Source organism: Olea europaea, unplaced genomic scaffold (genome assembly GCF_002742605.1).
Source record: "Olea europaea var. sylvestris unplaced genomic scaffold, O_europaea_v1 scaffold2229, whole genome shotgun sequence".
Classification (NCBI taxonomy): domain Eukaryota; kingdom Viridiplantae; phylum Streptophyta; class Magnoliopsida; order Lamiales; family Oleaceae; genus Olea; species Olea europaea.
In genome coordinates this window covers 57,434-82,781 of record NW_019240323.1, presented here as the reverse complement: position 1 = coordinate 82,781, position 25,348 = coordinate 57,434, and the positions used below count along the sequence as shown (strand labels likewise).

Genomic DNA, 25,348 nt, shown 5'->3' with positions numbered 1-25,348 from the left:
GGCCAAATAGGGGATATCAAGTGTCCAATTAATTACTTATTTTTTTTCTTCTTTAAAGTTTTATTTTCTACCTATTTTATTCTCAATTTTACGAATTTCCTTCAATAAAAAAAAAAAAAAGAAATAGATATTGCCCTTGTTTGAGCACCATTTTTGCCAAGAAAATGCATTTTTGAATAGTATAATGATGTGAAATGTATGGTTAAAAAATAAGGAAAAGTTTTCGATTTTCGTATAATATTATTTTATTGAAGAATGTGTAGTTGAAATGATGTCAAAACACTGTTTAAGAATGTATTTTTTTCAAAAAAATAAGGCTCAAACAAGGGCATTATAGTCCACTTGCAAATTAATAGTATTTTTTTTTTTGAAAAATGGATGATTATAAAAGAATGAAAAGATTTCGATTTGCATGAAATATTATTTTATTGAAGATTGTGTAGTTAAAAATAAGAGAGAGAAAAATTTAAATTAAATTGATGAATTTTAAAGGGAGCCAAACTGGGGCATATTGTGTTCATGCTGATTTTGATCTCCTTCATTCCATGTCGTGCCCGTATATAACATATAACACAAGAAACAGTTTTCAGACATAAGCAAATCACTTATTACAAAGAATCCTGATTTGAATCAAGATATTGAAGAAAAACTCAAGATTTTACTTTAAAAGCTAATTCCAAATCTAGTTAAAATTGCACTCGAAATCCTCAAAACTCCGATATGCATGCCTACAAGATAAATAAAACGACACAACATTAAGATACAGTTCCATTCACCATAATTATCCTCAATGAACACCCGAAATCCCAATTTCGTACATTATATGTTTAAATGATAGGTTCCACACTAGTTAAATATCAAAATACAGACCAACATATAAGGATTTAGATCACTCATTTTAATAAGTTCAACTTTTTAAAATGGAACCCCAAATCATAACAATATAAAAGTAATACATTCATAAGTTCAAAGCACGCAAATTAATTTTTATGCAATAAAGCCTTTGCTCTTCAAACTCTGAACAGCATCCCTGATAATCTGCTCAATTGGAATAAATTCGAGACCCAAGTCCATTAACTTCTTCGACGCGTCCTTGGCCCTCAATAACCCAGGCTGAGTATCCTTGGGCAGCCTACAAAAAGTGCCAACACATTCAGCAATACTTGCATTTGAGAATCATCAATGAGAAAGACTGTGCAAATATATTGAGAGAGCAAGTCAAGAGAAAACGGCATAGATACAAAATTTTAAAAACAGGCATTTTTTTTTTTAATTGTCGATGAAATTGGACTAGTCCATAAACACAATGCAGTCTCTCTTTAAGTTTTAATAAGTTCTTTGTATTCCACCATCGTTTCAGAGTTCAAATTGTGTGGATATTTTACAAAAATATGCAATCAAAGCACCATACCTTGGAACCTTGTACTCCGGAAAAAGTTCCGCCACCTTAGCAGCAAAATCACCATAATGAGAGATTGCTTCAACACACAAGTGCCTTCCAGTTGCTGATATGTTCTCATACACCAGTATGTGTGCTCGAGCCAAATCTTTAATATGGACAGATCCAAAAAAGATATCTTCAAATACTTCAGTGCAGCCTAAAATCCAAGGGGAAAAATGACAAAAGTAATCTCAACATTATTCCCAAGAATAATTCTGCATGAAGTTTTTATCATTGTATTTTTTTAAACAATTAGCAAAAAGATCAGTGCTTGCTACTGATTGCAACTAAGATTCTAATCTTGAAACTAGGCATGAACACAGATGGAGTGTAAAAGGGAGTAGTACAGATAATCTATCTGTTCTTTTTAATAAATTAGAGAACAGTTTATGCTCATAATTCATCTCAAATTAGAATTACCCTGAAGAAGGCGCAGAAGAATTAGCATGCTAGCATTTAATGCCGGAGGGATAATAGGGCCCATCGCCATTCCAGGATTTACCACAACAATATCCAAATTGTTTTCCTTGCCAAATTCCCAGGCAGCTTTTTCAGCCCGTGTTTTAGAAAGGGGATACCATAGCTAACACAGAGAACAACAAAATTCCATTAAAGTCAGCATTATATATATATATATATATATATATATATATCTTGTTCTTGCCAACGAAATATTGTTATCTGAATTTTGGCATGCTTCTTTACCACGGGAAGGAGGAGCATCATCATGCATAAAAAAAGAAATCTTCCTAAATCACTTTGCACCTTCCCTCGCTTATGTTTGTCCCCCTGGATCCCTTTTATTTGTTACACCAACAAAACTGCGAGATGGTTTGAGTCGATAACATCCTCAGAAAGTAAATCGGACATCAGTTGTTACAACACACATTTTAATCTAGTCAAAATCAATAGTTAAATTTTCAAAGTCAAGTCAAATGAGGACTTGTATGAAATAAATCATTTTTATTGGGACTTGACTGACCAAATCATTTTATTTGGGTTTATCTTATAAATTATAAATATTTTGAAGGTTAAGTTGGACAATAAAAAATTTTGGGATTTATTTATATATTTTTGGAAGTTGAGGATTTACTTGTATGTTGTAATTAGATTTAAGGGACTTTCTTTGCAATTGAACATGTGGGACTTTATATTCAACCTTTGACCAACATTTTCTCTCAAAAACCCACACTCACACACACTAAAAAAGGGGCAGCAAGCTGGAAGGGCGAGAAAGAGAGAAAAACTTGGGGAAAAAGGAAGAAAAAAAGAGAAAGAAGGAAGAAAAGAAGAAAAGGGAAGAAGAGGAAGTAAGGTAAGGTTAATCTCTTCAAGTTTGGGATGAATTTTTCCATTTGTTTCAAGTGATGAAATATGATTTATGTTAAATTTTTAGGATTTTAACTTGGAGTAATACAATGTCAAATTTAGGTGATATATGTACGATTTGGTGCTCAAGCTTGGGGATTAATTAAGTTTCAGTAGGCAGTAAAATTTTTGGGGAAACCCTACAATTCAATTTTGGATTTTTGATTAATTAATTGTGGAAATGATTATATAAATGGAATATTTTACTTGGGAGTTGATTTTATGAAACAAAATGTATATTAAATGGATGGAATTATGGTTACTAGTTTCACTAGATTGGAGAGTAAAATTAGTTTTAAACTTGGGAAGAAGGTTTTGTTGATGAATTAGTTATTAGAAAAAGGATTAGAAAGTGGGATTAGCTCCAATTGATCAAAAGAATATTTGGAAAATTCATTCGAGCATCGACCAATTTTAGTTAAGTATTATAGAAGTAGATCTTAAAGTTTCGTAATTTAATAGTGGTTGATTAGTCATCTTGTTATGTATTTCAGGTGGTGTCGAGGTATTGAGGAGATTGGAAGAGCCTACCGACCATCTTAGGTTCAGCTTGTATTATTTGAGTGGATGAAAATTTATTTTTCAGCAATAAGTATTTATTCAATTTAAATTAAATCAGAAAATTTATTATTTCATATAGTTGATTTGATAACATGATTTTCATAATAAACTTGATGTATAAACAGTTGTTTTTAAAGTTTGATCCAGTTTAGTTAAATCATTTCATTAGTATGTTTTATCGATATTACGTGTTTCAGAATATTTAAAGTTATTTCTAAAAACCACCAGAATGTACCCAGGTGATTTTACCTTCGTATGCACTGGTGTGAATGTGTTTTCACAGTGTATGACTTCATATTGTTATTTTACCCACTCTACGCTAGTGTGAATGTGTTTCCACAGCGTATGATTAGTATAGTGATTTTATCCACTTTGCACTATTGTGAATGTGTTTCCATAGTATCTGACTATTTTATAGCCCTGCGCGCGTACGACCAGGATAACAGAATTTCAGAATTGAATAACCTTGCTATATATATCGAAGTGATGTTTCAATATTACATAGCTTATCAGATTTTAGAAATGCAGTATACAGAATAAAGATGTTTATGATTACAGTATATTTTGGTTTTGATAGTATTATCAGATTTTAAGCTAGAAAATTCAGCTTATTCAGTTTAAATAATAAATATTTTAGTTTATATGTCTGTGGAAAGAAATTTTATGCTATATGTTGATTTTCAGAAAGATTTTATGAATGGAAAAGTATACTTTTACAAATATCCACTCACTGAGTTATAGGCTCACATTTTTATCACTATTTCTCTTATCAGATAGTAGCTGAGTTGAGCACTACTGGGCCAGTTGTTCTATCGTGTTGAGCCATAGATTGTTAAGCATTGTATGAATCATCTTTTCAGTTTAATAGTTCATATTTTGGGATAAACACCTCTTTTGGTCAAAAATTAGTTCTATGTGTTGGGCATGCTATGTTTTGTATATATATTATGCATTTTGGGTACTATGGTTTATAAATTGTTGCAAAAGTCGAATTGTCAGTGTTGTATTTGAATAGATGATATTATGTGGGTCAGTGTACCCTATTTTAAACTATATATAACTATTTGGGATATTGAATTATATGTTTCAAGTGGTTTTAGTCCATAATTCAGAGGAAATTCTGCCAAAATTTTTACAAAGTATATTACAGTCTAAACAGGTCAAAGTTGTCTTGATGGTGGATTCGGCACTTAGCTGACATCTATCATCGGCGCACGACACATGTTGGGTCTATTAGGATGATTCGGGACGGGTTGTGTCATCAGTGGTTGACGTTTCATATTTGTACAAGTTGACAAAATCAAGTCTAGTCCCAATGATAACAGAACGCCCATATCATCGTCTAGGTTCATCTTATCTTGACCTAACTACATGTCATACACTCATCTTCAATCCATGTGTCTTCCCTTATTGCTACTTTATCATCAACCACGGTCACTCAACTGAGATTGGGTGCAAGAAACATTTTCCTTATTTTTATTTTCTCTCTATAATGTAAAAATAATCAGTAGTCAATTGCACCTCCACGTGGTTGGCTATTTTAAAGAAGAATGCACTGATAATCGCAACTCCTACAGTTTTATTTTCCTTTTCGAGTTTCAAACTTCCAACAGCAATAGATATTAGCATATATCTCAGAGTATGCCCTGCCTTCTGAAACAATTGCACGAAAAAATCCAATAGAGATTTCTTCATTTGAATGCATGAGTTTTTAATTTTATATACATGCTCCTCATTGACCAACCTAACTAGCTGATTTGAAATCCATTCTTTCTTTTTTCTTTCGGATAGCATTGCAATTATGATTTTTGAAGCTGACAAAATCTATCTTTTTATACGTATAATTTATTCTTTTTAACAGGAAGAGAGACTGTACCCCCTTCTGCTTGCTGTATTCCTCATCAGTCCAGCACTCCTCATTCTTGAAAACATCAGCAGGCCAATTAGGGCTTGGGACGATGGCAGTTACAGAAGAGGTCACCACCACACGCCTAACCCCGAGTTCTTTAGCTGCTGTGAGAACGTTAATTGTGCCTTTAATTGCTGGTGCCAATAGCTCATTCTTCATCAAACAATCCAAAAAAAATATTACAAATACAAGTCAAACGCATGTACAGATAGATATATGGATGGGCAGAGAAACGTTTGGTGCGACCTCAGGATCACGGACTTCATCAACAGTGCAGGGAGAAGCGAGGTGGAAGACACCGGTGGTGCCAGTGATGGCGGTGACAATGGAATCATAGTTAAGGAGATCCATTTGGAAAAGCAGGAGACGAGATTTAGCTCCTTCAAAATCTTCCAAATGCTTCGTTTCTTTCTCATCCTCTGAGTAGCATAACAACATTAAGAGCATGTTTAGCTAAGCTTAAAAATAAAGTAGGGAAACCTTTTTTCTCCCCTCTTACTAAAAAAGTTACTTATTTTGAGGATTTTTGGCTAAGCTTAAAAAATTAATTAAAATACATGTTTTTTGATTGTGATAGTTAGAAAAAAGTAAATTACTTTAAAAGAAATAAACTTTAAATTAAAAAATAAGAAAAAAAGTAAGTATTTGTTTGAACACAAAAGTTTTTCAAAATTAAGTACTATTAGAATTGAAGTTTTTAAAAAAAAAAAAAAATGCTTTATCAATGCAAATTAATCACAACGAAGAAGATAATGTCCAAGTATGAGAACAAGAGATTATAACTGAGATCTTTGACAGTGGCATGGACAGTGTATCCACGTTCGAGAAGGAGACGGACCAGCCATGAACCGATGTAGCCGCTGCCTCCTGTTACGCACACCGCTTCTCCTTCTCTCTTTGCCATTTCAGTACTACCACTCACACTCAAACCCTTATCACAGAAACTCTGAATTCCTTTTTCAACAGTTGATAAGCCAATGAATATGAGTGAAACTAGCACAGAAATTTCTTAAGAGTATTACGGTGTAACTAATGAATTGTGTATCCATAACAGCAATTAATAAACACTGCAATTTTAATGATCATATGGGACTGAACGAAGAAATTTGGAAATTTCGGAGACATAATCAGAGAGAAAGAAAATAACCGGTGAGGAGGGAGGGGAGGGGGGGCATACCGGCGGAGGCTTCCTGACTTCCTGTTGTTTGCCTACTGGAGAAGATGGATTGGTTCTCGTCATTTTGTCTGAGGTTAAAGATAGGGCAGCCCGACAAGGGAGGGCCGTGGTTGGCCCACCTTTAGTGATGGACCTTTCGGACTTGATGGTCCAGGCCTCATATTAGCTGTTAAAGACTAAAAATTGTCGGCATGTAACTTAGCCCGTGTTTGGTCCCATTACTTTCTATTTCATTTTTATCTATCCTATTTTTAATTACATAATTTTTCATAAAATAATATTACATGTAAATCGAAAACTTTTGCTTTTTTTTCAACCATTCATTTTTCAAAAAAATACTATTCCACTCCATTTTATTTCTACAAAAAGGGGGCCAAACAGGAGCTTAGGGTTTAGGGATGACAAAAATATATGTTGAATCCGATATTGGCGAAACCGGCCTAATTACTTGCTTAATTGGATAATCGGGTCGGGTACGGACGTGAAAATTTTTATCCCGAGTACGAGTAAAAGGGGCCCCACACCGCCCCCACCAGCGTAAATTTTTTTAATAAAGAATTCAATACTTTAAATAGAAAAAATCCACGAAATTTCATTAATTATTATAGAAGATGGCAATTAAAATTTTTTAAAGAATATGATAAATAATAAAAACCTTAGTTTATCAAATATATTTGAATAATTTAACTTTTTGAAAATAAATTAATTAATTAAAAAATTTAATAATTATATTATTGTCTCACTTGAATGAATGAGGACAATAAAACGAATTATTAAAAATTATTAAAAAAAAAAAAATTTAAGCAGGTACGTAAATGGGGCAACTGTTTTGCCCCACCATGCCCAACCTCGCCTTGCCCTAAACTGGTAACAAGAAGGGTACGAGGTAAGAAAATGCCCGACATGGTGGGGGCGAGGGAGCCCGCCCAGCTCAGAACTGAACCCGCCCTATTGCCAATCCTATTAGGGTGTAAATGTAGCAGTTACAAAATTGATAGACTCCCTTGTCCTTACCCAAAACCTTATATGTCCCATTGCCAACCCTATTAGGGTGTGAATGTTGTAGTTACAAAATTGATAGAAAAGATTGTGAATTCAAATTTATTATATACATAATTGTATAAAATTGCAACTAATTGTAAACAAGTTCGTCTTGTGTACAATGGCATTTGAAGATGATATATGGCTTTAAAAGTAGGCGGGAGATATTGTTGGGAATCAATTTAAACATGCGCAGCAAAAATTAAAACAAATTTCGATTTCCACCAAGGATCTCTCCGTGTTTAGACAGAAATTGTGATAGAAATCGTACCTTTAAAAATTCTGCAAACTTTTTGCCATTCTTTTCGTTCCAGCAACTTCAATCTATCACCTACACCTGTCCAATTGTCCAACCTCCAACGGTGATTCACACAGAGGAAAAGATTGCAATGTTATGATTTTCTTCTTGTACTAACAAGAATAATGAATTCTCTACTAAATTGTAAACCCTAATCAGTTATTTATATAAGTCCAAACGGGTTTGGTCTGACCCGATCCAATATTTAATTAATCCATTTAATTCGGTCCGCCAATTAACTAATCCAATTAATTAATTCGGGCCTATAAATAACCAGCCCAATTAATTAATTTATCCAACGCTTGTTAAATTAATTAATTGACAAATTCTCTTTTGTGTGCGACCCATTAGGTTCCCGATCACGATACCTAACAACGTGAAATATTATTTTGATCTAATTAAAATTGACAAATTAAAACAACTTCTTAATTTATCACCAATTCACATTCGCCGTCTCAGATTGACATCTAGCAATGTATTAGGGCAATACATGTGACGGGAAATGTCACGTGGTACAATAAAATCAAACACGTTCGTTTACCGTGAAACTATAATCTATTCATCAATATGATCCAATCAATTACAAGATATAAAAGTATGTCAATCTCGATTATTGATCATATCTTTCACTCCACTATTAAGTCAATATAAGTCGAAAACTCTTTTTCGATTTATGAGTACACCTTGGCTAAGAATTTCGTTATCAACTTGATTGAATGAAATGCAAATCATAATTTCTTACTATCTAAGAGCGATGAATCCTCTATTGGTCATTCACAACCTTCATACGATTCTTAACATACTCGAACAATGTCGTATTGGTGGCCCTTAGCAGAGCAACATCCAACACCGTCAAAGCATGACTGTCCTCATATAAAGTACTATGATGACCTCAAGTCAAATGACCAATCCCATTACCGAACGTTAGAGATTAACCACTGACACTCAAATAGTTATCCATTTGGAATCTCTAGGCGGGTATCCAATGTTTTGTTCTACAACAAAACATCCACGTGTTCATTCAAGTGTCATCACACTTTAACTTGTAAGATCAGCTACTTACTTCACAAGTAAGAAATGCCACACGTGATGACCTATCCGTAATAACGATATCCGTATCTTATTATTACTTACGATCACGAACGATTTAAAATTCAATCATATGTAATTTGTATCTCACAATCACAAGTTCTCGTGATTAACAAATTACAAAGATTTGAATCTACGAATTCTATTATTTAATTTAATTGTCTATTAAATAATAAATCTGCCATTAAATCGTATTAATCATATATTAAAGGTATTTATGTCTAAGGTTGATTGAACCTATGGTATAACACTTACAAATTCCCACTTGCACTAGATCCAATCACTTATGTATCCAATATCATAAGAGTTTACATGACGAGCATGTTTATACTATGACAACTCTTTGTCAGTGGATCTGCAATATTGTCAAATGTGGGAATTTGTTCATCTCTTTAGGTCATTTCTATGCATTATTTCTCTGATGTGATTATACCACCTTAATACATGTTTGGATCATTGATGAAATCTTAGTTCTTTCGCTTTCGCGGTGGCTCTATTATTATCACAATACAATGGCATGTGATCAACAATATTAGGAACTACTCCAAGTTCACTAATGAACATCTTGATCCACATTGCAACTCTTTGCTGCTTCTGAAGCAATCATGTATTAGGTTTCTACTATTGAACCAACAGTTGCTTCACGTTTGGAACCTTTCCAATATACCGTTTAAGAGTAAACCAATTTCTCCATTTAAAATCTTTTCAAGATTTTATCTATGTAGATTGGGATGAGTTGAGCAATCTTCTATATCTATGTTTATAGATCAAGTTACTTGTCCCATATCTTTCATGAAAAATCCTTTAACAACTATAATTTCAACGATTAAAATATAGGGATGTCGTTTCCTATTAATAATATGTCTTGCATTTAATATTAGGAATGCGACAATGCTCTCATTATCTTGTTGTGAACACACGATTCGTCTTCATATTTTATAAAATCAAACCTTTTGATTCTACATCAAATTGAAGACTTCAGCTCCAAGAGGTTTTTTTAACCCATAGTCATGGTATGTAACTATTGCAACTAAAATTCGAATAAATTTCAGCATGACTACAGGCAAAAGGTTTCATCAAAGTCAACACATTGTCTTTGTTTGTTACCTTTTGCTACTAGCCTTGATTTGTATGTATGGATATATCCATCTACGTCAACCTTTTATTGTAAACTATTTACAACCTATGGATTTTATCCCATCAGGAGGGTCAACCAAGGTCCAAACCTCGTTCACATAGGTCGAGTTCATCTCGGGTTTCATGGCATCTTGCTATCTCTTTTAAGCTAACATTTGACTTTATTTTTGTGCAATTAGTAGGTTCATCGTCCTGGATCAGCAATACCTAATTAATAATCATGGATTCGCACATTCTTGAAGGTGGAATGATCCTACTAGATTCACATAGAGCTGACATGTTCTCAGGAGTCTCTACTCCCTGATCAAGAGTATGTCCCATATCAGATATGGGATCAAACGCGGATTTATCTACTTGGTTAACTATATCTGTGGACTCTTGAACTCTTTCAGATTCTATTTTGCTCTCACTGTCCTCTTCTAGAGTAAACATTTTCTCTATGAGGACGATATGTCGTGAGACGAAGACTTTCTTCTCAATAGGTTAATAGAACTGATATCCAAATATCTGCTTTAAATATTTCACAAATATGTATTTATCGAATTTAGTCTCAAACTTATCCAATTCAATGTGCTTCGAATAAGCGTCACTGTCCCAAACTTTCATATGTGATAAATTGGGATTATTTCCTTTCATAACTCGTACGGAGTTCTGTTAACAAACTTAGATGAGACATGATTTAGTCTATAGCGCACTGCAATCAGTGCATGACTCCAAAACGACTTTGGGAGATTTGCATGACTCATTTTCAATTGGATTATATCTAATAGTTTACGATTCCTCCGCTCAAATACACCACAACGTTGCAGTGTATATGGAGGAATTCATTGCAAGAGAATCACACTCTCTTAGATAATCTAAATTTTATCTTTAAGATGTTCTCACTTCGATCGGATCTCAATGTGATGGTATCTTTACCTATTTGTTTCTCTACTTCTAACTTGAATCCTTTGAACCTTTCAAGAACTTCATGCTTGAATTTCATCGAGTATACATGATAATTGATGATATAAAAGAAACCTCATCTGACATTAATTGACATGGGTTCATATATATAACTATGTATTATGCCAATATTTATGCAGGCCTATTCCTTTTCAACTAAAAAGAGATTTTGTCATTGTGCCAAACAGGCATGTTTTACACTTGTTAAATGATTCAAAATCAATTGAATCTACATATACATATTTATGTAATTTTGAAATTGCATTTTATTTATATGACCAAGTCTGCAATGTCAGATTTAGGTATTATTTAGATTATCACTTTTATACCTTTTAACTTCTATACTCATTATAGAATGCTTAGTGTTTAGAATATAAATGTTATTTTTGTAACTTACCATAACCATTAAGATCTTAATCAAAATAAGCAGGAACAACAATTGTCCTTAACATTAAAATGAATTTCATGTTCAGACATGAACTATTTATATAAATATGAGATTCACATCTGGTATCAAATACCTAAGAATCTTATAAAGTAGATGTAAACCTTGCAATATTTCTTCCAATGACATTTTCATTCTATAATGAAACCAATGGTCATTAGACTTGGTATCCTTCGCTTTGACCGTCTCAGCCATATTGGATGCTTTCCCCAAAGCCCCTTAAGACTTCATCTTAATACCCTTAGTTGTATCAATGGCTTACCCACTTCTAACATTGATATTGGGCATAACAGTCATAAGCATGTTAAGCAACTCAATAGGTGTGCATTCGAACTTATTCATATTGTTACGCTCCGATCTTACACGTCTCGGACTCGCAGCACCACATATTCCGACCTGAAAATGACCCTTTCGAAGTGTCTCCGAAGTGATATAGTGATTCCTGCTACTGACCTGCCGAAGCATCTCGTCTCCGAGGTCGAGGTCAAGTGGACCCCGGTTAGAAGATCCGCCGCCAATTTGAGATTTGTGCCAAGATCCTTCCTGTACCTAAGGTTTAAATTGATTTGACGTCTCCATGAGGCTAGTTGATGTGACTTATCAACTTTATGTCAATTGTACTCAGAGGAAACAAACTGTCCACCCACTCTACAAATGCGGCTGATTGACGCCTATGAGCGGACGCTTCATACCATCAGATGTATACACGCATCCCACATCCAACGGTTCATACCACCTATAAATACCCATGGTTTGGCAAGAGGCAAAGGGAATGAAACTCTTACTACATAGCACTCCATAGCAAGTTTATACATTTTCTCCTCCCCCTTTATCATTGATTTGCATAGCCCCTGGGTACTGTTCCGATCACTTAAACCTAACTTGACCGTCGGAGTGTATAAGGTTGCCGCCACCCCCACTGGTTCCAGCTTGTGCACCTGATTATTTGCTGATTGTGCGCAGGGAGGAACACGTGGAGTAGCTTTCAGTTGGTCACGTGGAAGGACCAATTTTCGGGGTCACCAGATTGGCACCATCTGTGGGAACCACTCCCCATTCGAAGTTTTGCGTTCTCCATCGGAGTAGTTACCGGAAAACTAGCGACTAACCCTAAAAAGGGGGCATTCTTGAAAAAGAACAAAGTTGAGGTACAATCCAAGTTCTCACTACCCTTGAAAAAAGAGGTAGGATGAGCTACGACCATGAAGATGACAACCCCATGAGAGAGGCCTCTGAAGAAGAGGTACTCCATAACAATGTTACTCATCACAGACCACATCACCGGCGTCGCCGAGGTGGAAGAACAGCCATACTCACTGAAGGAATGGATCAGATAGCTGCGGGTATGAGAGACATAGCAGCTCAGAATATGGCGATGCAGGAACTTCTCATGCAAGCCCAGGGTCATCAGGGCTATCAAAGGCCCCAAGGATCTTATCCGGTGCGAGAAGCCCCTTCACCTCACTCCCGAGGCCACATGAGCCGACACACAGAACGCCCCCTCGAAAGGTAGATGAACGCCGAAGCAACATCTTATGTGCAAGGGAGTCAGCCATCAAAACCACGCTTGGGGGACAATTTCCCTCAAGAACACAAGGACCAAAGGTCGGTAAGCGTCTTCGACAGGATAGGGGAGGATCCTAGCGATAGGGTCCGCCCGGCAAGAGGATCAGTTCGTCCGGATCACGAACAAGAACATGCTCTCCCTCTTGCTCCTAGAAATAGGAGAGAGAGGAAGAACCTAGTCGATTGGGAAAGTTAAGGAGAAGCACCTCCACCTCCCAAGGACATCCAAGATGATGAAGGGTCAGATGGGCCATGTTGATCTTATGAGATTGACGATGATGATGATAACCTCCCTTTCTCAAGGGAGATCCAAAGCTTCCCAATGCCAGCGAATTTCATGCCCCCTAAGATCCCCTAGTATGAGGGAAAGGGGAATCCGGAGAAGCACCTCACCAAGTATATGACACAAATGAACCTTAGGGGAGCCTCGCCTGCTCTAAAATGCAGAGCCTTCCATTTAACACTAGGCGGAGCCGCCGAGGTATGGTATAGCAGGCTTCCTCCCCTAAGCATCAGAAGTTGGCCAGATTTGAAGAAAGCATTTTTGAACCAGTACCTCTCACGCAGGGAAGGAGAGGCACCAGTTCAACGCCTGCAAGACATGAGGCAGGCCCCTGGGGAGACGCTGAAAAGCTATCTCGCCAGGTTTACAGACGAAATTACTTATTGCGAATAGGTCACCGACAGGGAAGCCCTTTCAGCCCTAAAAGGTGGGCTCAACATGAACACTTTGTTCTGGAGGGACGTGCACAGGAAGAATCCCTCCACATATGACGAGCTGGTGGAAATGATGAGAGTGGAAATTGTTAGTGAAGAAATGATTGATCATCGCAACCGTGCCGCGCAGGGACGCCCTCCTCCTCAGAGATAGGTAGGTCGAGGACCCGCAGCACACCTTGTTACTCAGCAATGGACCCAAACAGGACATACCATAGCTCCCACATCCGGACAGGCCCTAGCTTCCGCCACATTGAATGCAGTACCGGTGCTGGCATATGATAATGCCCCTGTCGAAGCGGGACCATCTGGAAGAACTGATAACAATAAGAAGAAGAAGAAGAAGAGGTCAAACAGACCCTTGGCAGGAGCAAGGTTTTGTACATTCCATCAACTATATGGACATGACACTAGTGAGTGTCGTGATGCCAATCGATGCCCTGATCAAAGCAACCCGCACACTTCCAGCAGAAACGAACACCGTCGCAGATCCACCTCCCCGAGGAGGGGAGGGAGAGGTCACCAGGAACAATCTCCTCGGAGAAGAGAAACGAGGAACCAAGGCCAATCCAGACAGGGAAACCAAGCCTAATTTTCTGGAAGCCATGTCATCAGGGAAATCGATACTATCATTGGGGGGACCCCACGTCGGTGGCAACACCAGGAATGCCCAGAGAAATTACACAAGAGAAGCAAAGGATCCCCCAATGATCACTTACATTGTTAACGAATCGAAATCAGCAAACAAGATGGTCCCAATCACCTTCTCCCAGGAAGACTCAAAGGGAGTTCACTACTCCCATTGTGATGCTTTGGTTGTAAGAGCTGTAGTAGCTAGAAACGGGTTAAAACGCATGCTCGTTGACAATGACAGTTCCGTGAACATATTGTTCGGCTCCACTTTTGACAAAATTCAAATTGAACATGGGTCGATCCCCATGATCGACCCACTATTCGGATTCACTGGGGACAGCATCATCCCACGAGGGCAGATCACCCTGCCTATCGAAATGGGTTCAACACCCCGAGTGGCCGAGCACTTCATGGAATTTCTGGTGGTAGATCACTGATCGGCTTATCATGGAGTATTAGGCAGACCCGCTCTGAAAGATCTTTGGGCTGTGACGTCCATTCACTATTTGTGCATGAAATTTCCAACCGAACATGGGATTGCTATGGTCTGAGGCGATCAGATGGGCTTCAGGGTATGCTACCTAAACTCGCTACGAAAGTCCGAGCCCTGAACTGTTAATGTAATCCTAGCTGAGGTACCCGCTGAAATCGGTACGGACGTGGAAATGCTCGACGCCCCTGAACAAGTGCATACCTCTGAACAAGAGGGAGACGTCGACATGGAAGAGGCCCCTGAACAAGGACACTCTTTTGATGAGTTAGACCCCCAAATAATTGACTCTGAACCGAATGCGACCCCAATGGAAGAATTGGAGACTTTCCCCGTCAACCCGGAAGACCCCAGTCAGGTCTTGCGTATAGGGAAGTCATTATCACCTGAAGCAAAAGCTGAGATGATACGCTTTCTGAAACAAAATCTGGATGTCTTCGCATGGAAACATGAAGATATGGTGGGAATAGATCCTAGGATCAGTTGCCATCACCGTAACATCAACCCCTCCTATGCCCCCATAGACAGAAGAGATGTGCCCTAAACCCGGAACGGTACGAGGCACTGAAAGACGAAGTAAGCAAACTTAGCCGCAGTGGGTTCATAAGAGAGGCCATCTATCCGAGGTGGATATCCAACCCGGTTCTGGTAAAAAAAGCCCAGCAAAAAGTGGAGGGTATGCATGGATTTCACAAACCTAAATAAGGCGTGCCCCAAAGATAGCTTCCCACTTCCAAGAATAGATCAACTTGTGGACTCTACTGCTGGGCATGAACTACTAAGTTTCATGGATGCATACTCAGGGTATAACCAGATACCCATGTTCCGACCTGATGAGGAAGCTACATCATTCATTACGGACAGGGGCCTGTATTGCTACAAAGTCATGCCCTTCGGATTGAAAAATGCCGAAGCCACATACCAGAGGTTAGTCAACATGATGTTTGCCGAACTCATTGGCAAAACCATGGAGGTCTACGTAGACGACATGTTGGTCAAGAGCCTCTAGGCTACCGAACACGTGAGTCACATCGACCAAACCTTTCAGATACTTAGAAAGTACAATATGAAATTGAATCCCCTCAAGTGCACCTTTGGAGTGGCATCGGGCCAGTTCTTGGGGTATATTGTAAATCAGAGGGGAATTGAGGCAAATCTGGTGAAAGTAACAGCCTTACTAGAAATGAGGTCACCTCAGAAACCGAAGGAGGTCCAAAGTCTCAACGGTCGGATAGCCGCACTCAGTCGCTTCATCTCCAGAGCCACAGATAAAAGCTTGCATTTCTTCAATGTGCTGAACCAAGGAAAGAGATTCCAATGGACTTCAGAGTGCGAAGAAGCCTTCGAGGCTCTGAAAAAGGACCTGGGGGAAGCGCCCCTCTTGTCGAAATCTCAACCGAATGAATCTCTACTACTGTATCTAGCGGTTTTGGACGTGGCAGTCAGCGCAGTCCTAATCAGGGAAGAAAATGAGCGCCAATTGCCAGTGTACTACATCAGCAAAGCACTTCTCCCAGCTGAAACACGCTACCCAGACATGGAAAAATTAGCACTCGCCCTTATCACAGCCTCAAGAAAGCTGAGGCCATATTTCCAAGCCCACTCAATACAAGTTCTCACCAATTTCCCTTTAAAGCAGGTAATGTAGAAAACAGACGCATCAGGGCGCCTACTAAAATGGACAATCGAGCTTAGCGAGTTCGATCTAACGTTCCGACCTCGACACGCCGTCAAGGGCCAGGCCCTTCCTGATTTTATGGTTGAGTTTACCAAAGCCCCAGAAACGGAGGCAATAATGGAACTAGCCGAGCCCCCCCACATGGAAACTATTCTTAGATGGGTCCTCAGGAGAGGCTGGAGCAGGGGCAGGGATCGTATTGGAGAGCCCGGAAGGCCACAAGCTAAATTGTGCAGTAAGGTTCGGTTCAAAGCCTCGAACAACGCAGCCGAATACGAGGCCCTTCTGGCAGGTTTTAGACTCGCTAAGGAGATGTGGGTCAGGAAGCTCCTGGCGAGCAGTGACTCTCAGCTCACAGTAAATCAGGTCAATGGAAATTTCGCAACCAAAGATGGTAACATGCTTGCATACTTGAAGTTGGTTCTGGACATAATTCCTCATTTTGAAAGGTTTGAACTGACTCAAGTCCCCCATCTAGAAAATGCACATGCAGACGCCCTCTCAAAATTAGCCAGCAGCATGGACTCAGGACTGCTAAACATCGTCCCTATTGAGCACTTATCGAAGCCCTCCACCTCCGAAGGTGAAGAGGTACTGTGGATAGAAGGCACCACATTATGGATGCAGCCCATCATCGCGTACCTGAAGGAGCAAACACTGCCTGCTTCCAGAGGTGAGGCAAGGAAATTAAGGAGAAGGGCTGCACACTTCGTCCTGTAAGAAGATACCCTTTACAAGAGAGGCTTCACTTCACCTCTTCTTCGATGCGTAGGCGGCAAAGAGGCCACATACATACTCAGGGAAATCCATGAAGGAATCTGTGGAAACCACTCCGGAGGAACGACTCTGGCACACAAGGTTCTCCGTCAAGGCTACATCTGGCCTACCCTTAAAAGGGACGCTTGCCAATTTGTCCAGAAATGTAACAAGTGCCAGCGCTTCTCGAACATACAAAGACAGCCTGCTCAGAGCCTCTCTGTGGTAACCACCCCTTGGCCATTCGCCAAGTGGGGCATTGACTTCATTGGTCCACTCCCAAAAGGGAGAGGAAGTGCAACTTTCGCTATTGTCGCCATTGACTACTTCACTAAATGGGTCGAGGCAGAACCCCTTGCCTAAATTACCAAGGCTAATACTACCAAGTTCGTTTGGAAAAACATCATTTGTAGATTCGACATTCCCCACTCCTTAGTGTCTGATAACGGACGGCAGTTCAACAATAGGAAGATGCGAGACTTATGCAACAAATTGGGCATAAAGAAGGACTTCTCGACACCTCATCACCCCCAGGCGAATGGGCAAGTTGAAGCAGTGAACAAGACTATCAAACACGCCCTGAAATGGAAACTGGATACCTCAAAAGGAGCCTGGGTCGACGAACTCCCCCACGTCCTCTGGGCTATTAGGACTTCTTGTCGGACTGCAACTGATGAAACCCCATTTTCCATGACCTACGGAGCCGAGGTAATGAGTCCGGTCGAAGTTGGGGTCCCATTACATCGACGGATACATTTCAATGAGATCAGCAACGACAAGGCCCGAATAAGCGAACTACACCTCCTTGAGGAAAAGAGAGATACCTCCCAAGTGATCTTGGCAAAATATCATCGAAAGATGACCCGTTATTACAACTCCAAGGTCAGAAACAGAACTCTCCGCTTGGGCGACCTTGTCCTCAGAAGAGTTTTCCAATCTTCAAAACCAATCGGGTCAGGAGTGTTCGGCCCAAACTGGGAAGGCCCTTACCGCATCCGTTGGGAATCCCGACCTGGTACCTTCGAAATCGAAGATATGTCAGGAAAGGCACTGCCTCATCAGTGAAACATAGAACACTTGAGGAAGTACTACCAATAATGAGACTTTGATCTAATCCGATCTCAATATGTTATAGTGAATCGATTGTCCTGATCTGATCTCAATTGTGAAATTCCCTAAGTGATGGAATCGCCTTTGTAAAGGGTGATGTAATTTATCTTAGTAATGAATCTTCGGTTCCGAGCCACATCAGTTAGTGAATAGTTTCCTCAGTACTTCAGAAGGTTCATTTAAGCGATTCGATCATCAATTATTAGCTGATTAACGTTAAGCGGCTCTTCATGTTTACTTAAGTGGTCCGATCTCAAATTATTAACAAGTTGGCATTAAGAGTCACTTCATACTTGCTTAAGTGTTTTAACTGGTTATTGTCGCGAGGCAATTAGTCTGACGTTTGTCGTTCATACATGTATAAACAGATAGAAAATACAAAGAAGCAGAAGCCCAAATACTTAACAAAAAATATCATTTCATTAATAAATTTAAGTACAGATGAGCCGAACCCATTACAAGAGGTAACCCTAATTTGCTGGAGGGACTTCTACATTGGCTGCCTCCTGGGCCTCCGGAGCCCCCTTGACAACCCTATCAGGCCGACCTCTAGTTGGTCCCCTAAACTCTGCCTCCAATGAAGAGATGTCCAGAGTGGGATGCACCTCCTTCAGTCGACCCAGTAAGCTTTGGGCACTCCATGAGGCCCAAAAGTTGGCAAAGTCATCATACAAGGGATGGTCTTCGAAGTGGTCAATGAAGTTCTAGACTGCCACCTCCCCCGCAGACTTCAACTCCTCTTTCAAAGAGGCAATCTCTTCTGACTGGGCCTCTGCCTTCTGCCTCAGCTCTGCCTTTTCTTTGTTGGAGGCCTCCAGAGCATCGGTGGCGAGCTTGTGGTGCTCATTGGCGTGGTCAAGTCGCCGAGTCAAAGCAGTCACTTGGCATTCCACCTCATACAACTCTTTCTTTAGCCGTTCCACTTCTGTTTCGCGGCAATAAGCTGGGCCTCAGCATCTTTGTTCCCCTCCTCTGCCTGCGTGGCTTTGGCATGAGCCGCTCGCACGACATCCCCGTAATGCATCGCCTCCTCGAGGCGCTTGGCGAGGTCCTCCCTCTTAGAGTTAAGATCCTTCACGAAGCCCTCAAGCTAGATGCTTGTGCTCAGGGCCCGAGCCACACAGGGGCTGTTTGCGGCCACCAAATCCTCAGCCGTGCAGGAGGCGGTGTGGTCTCTCCACTCCTCCGTCCAGTATTTATTGTGGACTATCGCCACTGCAGCTGTTTCGGGAGGAAGAGCCTCCAACACTTCCCTTACGGGCTCCTCAGGATTCATGCCCAGAAAGTCGACCTCCTTAGAGGGACGGGGCCTTTTTCTCTTCTGCTGCCCCGGCGCTTGGTCAATTGGCACTACAGCGAGGGGGGTTGTGGCCGGGGCGGCGACGGGCTCAGTTGGAGCGGGCCTTCTCTCTGGGAGGGCCACCCCCGTGGAAATTGTGGTCTGCCTCAGAACTGGGGGTGGCCTCGCCACAGTTGGGCGTCTCGGAGGGGCGACACTCTTCTTGCCCTTCCTTCGAAGGTCAGCGTCCGGGTCCTTCGGTACCTCCTCCTCCGTCGGGGGCTGGAGCCTCTTACTGGCCTCCACCAACTCCTTCATTTGCTTTTTGTACGAGGAGGAGGAGGCCTTCAACGCCCGCGCCTCTGCCATCATCTTCTGGATGGTCTTGAAGTCGGGGCGCACTGGCAGCTTCTTATTAAAGTTGTCTGCAAAGAAACAAATAAGGAATTAATACAAGTCTTGGGAGTTCGGAATAAAAAGTAAAGACTTCGGTCCAGTTACCTTGGGATGCCATTAAATCGTGAGTAATGAAATGGATGTTCTTTCGGATCAGCCTGTGGTAGGACCTCTTCTTTTGAGGCAGCTGATAAATGACACAGATGGTATCAAAGTCCTCGGTTGACAGCTCGCACCGAGGAAGAGCGCCTACAAAGGAAATGTAACTGTTAGACACAATTCGAACCGAAGAGAAATATAAGGAGAAACTACTACTATACTCACTAAGTGTTGAATACTTCGTTGGAACCGTAAGAAGTGCCAGGGGGTCCCCCTCCATCGTGTCCCATCGCCCTGCGGCCCAGCACCATGAGCTCTTCCATTCTTTGATAGAGCTCGGCAGATCGACCACGAATGGAGTGTGGGAACCCCATGACGTAAGGTAATACCATCCCCGGGTCTTATCCCCACCTTAGGAATATAAAGGGTTTGGAAAATGGAAAGGGGCATCTCCACCCCTAATGACGCCTCTTTCCACAACATCCAGGAGCCCACCATCTGGCTCCAAGAGTTCGGATTGAGCTGCGTCAGGGCTAGCCCATAGGACCTAAGCACCATCCTAAAGAATGGGTGAATGGGCAGCCTAAGTCCGGCCCTAAGGATCGCCTCACTAATGGCCAAACAGCCCGGCCTAGGGTAGTAGGCTCTTTCTTCCTGCCCGAGGAGGATCAAACTACGCTATCAGGGATCCTATACTCTGTCCTAAGTCTTCCCAGGTCGGCCTCCCTTAATTTTGATGGGTAGTCCGACGCCCCCAATGCACAGAGGTATCTGGTGGACTATCCGGTCGTTTCCATATATTTTCCCCCCTCCATTATTGCCTCGGCTATTTCTAAGGAGGTCGCCACAATCGGCTCGTCCACCCTCACCATTTCTAAACCCCTCCCCGAACCAGAACTCCCCTCTGAGGCCGTTCTTTCAAAATTTAAAAGCCTAAATAGGTACTGAAACTTATGGGTTTGGAGGTTTTCCTAGCCGGAAATGGTGTAGGGTCGCCGGAAGTATAGTTTTCTCGCCGGAAATGCTTACAAAATGCCGAAAATCGCCAATAGCTCGAGAGCAAAATATAATGTTAGTTTCGCAAGGGTAAAAAGCCTGAGAAAACCTCAGAGTCCTCCTTTTATAGAAAAACAAATTCGATCTCCACCGTTGAATTCAAATGCGATCAATCTAAGCCGTTTATCGCATCTTTAATCTAGGCCGTTGAAATAAAATGCCAGATTTGATCTACACCCAAGATGTCGCTGTGACTTTCACGCTTGCTTAAAATGCGTCACCTCGGTTGCAACCAGCCGTCAATAATAATTAGTAGCCGCAGCAGCCTTTTAGGAGAATGGGCATGGCACCCAACTGTCACCTTGAAAACACGCAACAGTTGTCAAATCATTTCACGTTTGAATCGCCTCGGATCGAGCTCCTCCTCCAACTTGAAGGCCCTTTTGGGTTATCACCTCGGACGATGCGTTACCTTCCATGCTTTACAAAGTTTCAACCATCTCCCAACGCGTCGGCCTTTTGGGTCAGCGCACCGGTGGCAGATGAGCTCCACCTCCAACTTTACAAAGTTTGGATGCACCTGATGAGAAGGCCCTTTTGGGTTATCGCCTCGGACGATGCGTTACCTCCCATGCTTTACAAAGTCTCAGCCATCTCCCAACGTGTCGGCCTTTTAGGTCAGTGCACCGGTGGCAGATGAGCTCCACCTCCAACTTTACAAAGCTTGGACGCACCTGACGCGAAGGCCCTTTTGGGTTATCGCCTCGGATGATGCGTTACCTCCCACGCTTTACAAAGTTTCAGCCATCTGCCAACGCGTCGGTCTGTGGGGTCAGCGCACCATATTCTCGAAGCTTCGATGCACCTTACGCGAAGTTCCATGCTCGTTGACCGCCTCATACATTACGCACAATAACGAAACTTTGGCACGTCTGCCTGTTATCATAACCTCGATTGCTGTAACAGATCAACCCCCAAAACTCCCATGACTTGCGGTCCGATCAGGAAAGCAAGTCCACGCATGATATAAATATTCATCCCCGGACTTGGGGGACCACTGTTACGCTCCGATCTTACACGCCTCAGACTCGCAACACCACATATTCCGACCTGAAAACGAACCTTTCGAAGTGTCTCCGAAGTGATATAGCGATTCCTGCTACTGACCTGCCGAAGCATCTCGCCTTCGAGGTCGAGGTCAAGTGGACCCCGGTTAGAAGATCCGTCGCCAATTTGAGATTTGTGCCAAGATCCTTCCTGCACCTAAGGTTTAAATTGATTTGACGTCTCCATGAGGCTAGTTGATGTGAGTTATCAACTTTATGTCAATTCTACTCAAACGAAACAAACTGTCCGCCCACTCTACAAACGCGGCTGATTGACGCCTATGAGCGGACGCTTCATACCGTCAGATGTATACACGCGTCCCACATCCAACGGTTCATACCACCTATAAATACCCATGGTTTGGCAAGAGGCAAAGGGAATGAAACTCTTACTACATAGCACTCCATAGCAAATTTATATATTTTCTCGTCCCCCTTTATCATTGATTTGCATAGCCCCTGGGTACTGTTCCGATCACTTAAACCTAACTTGACCGTCGGAGTGTATACGGCCGCCACCACCCCCGCTGGTTTCGGCCGTGTGCGCCTGACTATTTGCTGATTGTGCGCAGGGAAAAACACGTGGAGTAGCTTTTAGTTGGCCACGTGGAAGGACCAATTTTCGAGGTCAACACATATCATAATTTATAATTAGCATGAATAACTCTTTGACAGAGATTGCAGAGCTGAGTCATTACTTAGTTCGTAGTTCATGACCGAACCTCATTGAGACAACCTCTCAATGACGTACATGAGCACCGATCGAAGATTGCTGCGTCATTTTGCACCGATGTAATTATTTGGAAGTCTCATATCCTTCCACATATGATTATTATCATACAACTCTTTGTAATGAAGAATTATGTGTTAACATTTATACTCTCAAGTTGCTTTTGTAACTCAAGTGACATAGTTGCAAGCATCACATGTGTGCAATATTATCTCATCACTGTGTTTATTATAGTAGTCACATTTTCCTTAGTTGAGTCATCATCAGGTGTCTTTGGAAAATGGCTACTTAAGGACAACCAACTTTCTCATGCTTGAGAACATTTTTCAAATTGCAGTACCAATCAAGAAGATTTAATTTGGTTGTTGGCATCCAGTATGCCTCTCAAATACACATGGTTACTCATGATTCAATAATTATAAATGACGAAAAAGAAAAGAATAATATATAATTTAACATGGACTTTTATTAAATTAATTATGCTCACACTGTTTAGATAAAATTTGTGACCCTCTCACATAAATTTATGGAGTCCATACTTGACTCCCAGTCGGCTGGGCTTCCATCTGTTATATTAAGGCCTTGAGTGTACTCAACAAGTTTTAATAAAACATTTGGGTAGATACTATTATCAATTGTATCTCCATACAAATCCCAGATCATTAAGTCGACAACTCTTTGTTTTCACACATCTTATGTGTTAGCTTAATATGCTTCTAAAATTTATCTCCTTAATGTACTCAACAAAAGACAAATTTCAGTTAAGTTAAACTCGTCATTCAGAAATATCAAATATTTCATAGTATCAAAGATATCCCTAATAGACAATCCATGAGTGTACTCAACAAGTTGAGACGATTTGGGACTCCGATTTTTCACTATAATGATGGAAGGCAATTATAAATGTGACTTAATATTTTATTGAGGGGTTTTGCATTCAGAAGTCTCATCGTAACAATCATATATGTTGTATTACACATCTACCATACAAATAAACATATATATAATATAATGTAATAGTGTGAACGATTATGTATTTTACTATCTAGTCTTCCCGAACCATAAGGAAGACTAGTTGGTCAATTTCTAGGGAGTATTGAATTGATCAGTATCAATGTACCATCTCTGTAACACCCCGAATTTTTCTTATATGGACCTAAATTTAATATTGGTTATCTAACAAATGAAATAGTCTATACATATCCTTGTTGTCACACTAGAGTTCAAAAGTTAAAATGACAAACTCGACCTACTCATTTGCATAAATGATTTATTTGCTTACATATACTTCTAAAATTTTATCAAAAGTTAGTTGGGTCGAATATTTAAGTATTTAAAAGTTCATAAAAAAAACATATTGATATTTGTACCTCGTATTAAATAACATAAATTGGCTTAAGAAGAAATATTTTTAAATTAGTTATACCCGAATTATGTTGATATAAATAAGTATTCTAGATTTATATATTTTATTAATAAAATCAAGATGTAAATAATAATAAAATAATGAAATGAAAGTAATTGCATGCGTTGGAATTTGAGTATGAAAGTGTTGTAATACATTAAATTAATAAAACATAATTATCCCATTAACAATAACTAATTAATATAGTTCTTAATTAATTGTGGAAGGCTTTTGATTTTCAAGTGTTTAATATGAAATTATTGATTTAAGTTACCGTGAGAATTTTATATAAATAGGCGTCATTTTTTTCATTTTCATACTTATACACATTTCATTTTGTCTATCAATCTCAACTCATATTTTAGAATTTTTTATATCGATCAAGGTAAGAATACATCGTGCAAGTGGTAAATTCTTATTCCTTGATATTTGTATAATTTTTGGCATAAAATTCTATGAGACCTTCAGGTCGAACTCTATGTTAAATCCTTCAAGATGGATCGTTAGGTCAAAAATGTTAAATCTTTCAAGATATGGAGATTCTTAAGAAATTTCTTGTGCTCTAAATCTAAGAAGATGTTGGTAACACATCGAGCTATTTTATTTAAAAATTGTTAAATCCTTCGGGATAGACCGTTAGACGGGACCGTTTGATCAAAGATGTTAAGTCCTACGGGATATGAGAATTCTTAAGAAATTCCTTGAGCTCTAAACCTAAGAAATGTCGGTATGTTATGACAATTTCATACTTATATCATGTGAATAAGAATGTGTACGTATTTTTATGGAGTGTTTTCAAAATACTCACTCTTACTAAAATTTTAGATTAGAACGGGTCATGTGGACGCATAGCGGATTGACCAAATGATGCTTATGAGATCACCAAGTAAATGTTCTAGAAAAGATAATTGTCAAACTTTTACTTGAAGGACATTTTCATATTAAATTTTGTGCACATTGTTTAATAGCTATTTTT

The 25,348-nt window shown here is 40.0% G+C and overlaps 1 protein-coding gene and 1 long non-coding RNA gene across 5 annotated transcripts; one reads left to right on the top strand and one right to left on the bottom strand.

Annotated features, from left to right (window-relative positions):
- Positions 1–745: 745 nt before the first annotated feature.
- Positions 746–6,563, bottom strand: LOC111380908 (cinnamoyl-CoA reductase 1-like). Of its 4 annotated transcripts, none has more exons than XM_023004576.1 (7): positions 6,457–6,563; positions 6,063–6,233; positions 5,526–5,698; positions 5,247–5,432; positions 1,862–2,024; positions 1,412–1,598; positions 746–1,132 (listed from the first exon to the last, which is right to left on the bottom strand). In XM_023004576.1, the coding sequence occupies exons 2-7, from the start codon at positions 6,181–6,183 to the stop codon at positions 988–990; spliced, it is 975 nt and encodes a 324-aa protein (XP_022860344.1). In that variant the 5' UTR covers positions 6,184–6,233; positions 6,457–6,563; the 3' UTR covers positions 746–987. The 4 variants fall into 4 exon arrangements, with proteins under 4 accessions (XP_022860344.1, XP_022860341.1, XP_022860342.1 ...); XM_023004573.1 differs by having other exon boundaries at positions 6,063–6,225; positions 6,427–6,534; XM_023004574.1 differs by having other exon boundaries at positions 6,063–6,225; positions 6,457–6,534.
- On the top strand, positions 2,447–4,472 carry LOC111380911. Its single transcript, XR_002700254.1, has 2 exons — positions 2,447–3,352; positions 4,144–4,472. It is a non-coding gene; the product is annotated as an uncharacterized LOC111380911 (long non-coding RNA).
- Positions 6,564–25,348: the final 18,785 nt, after the last annotated feature.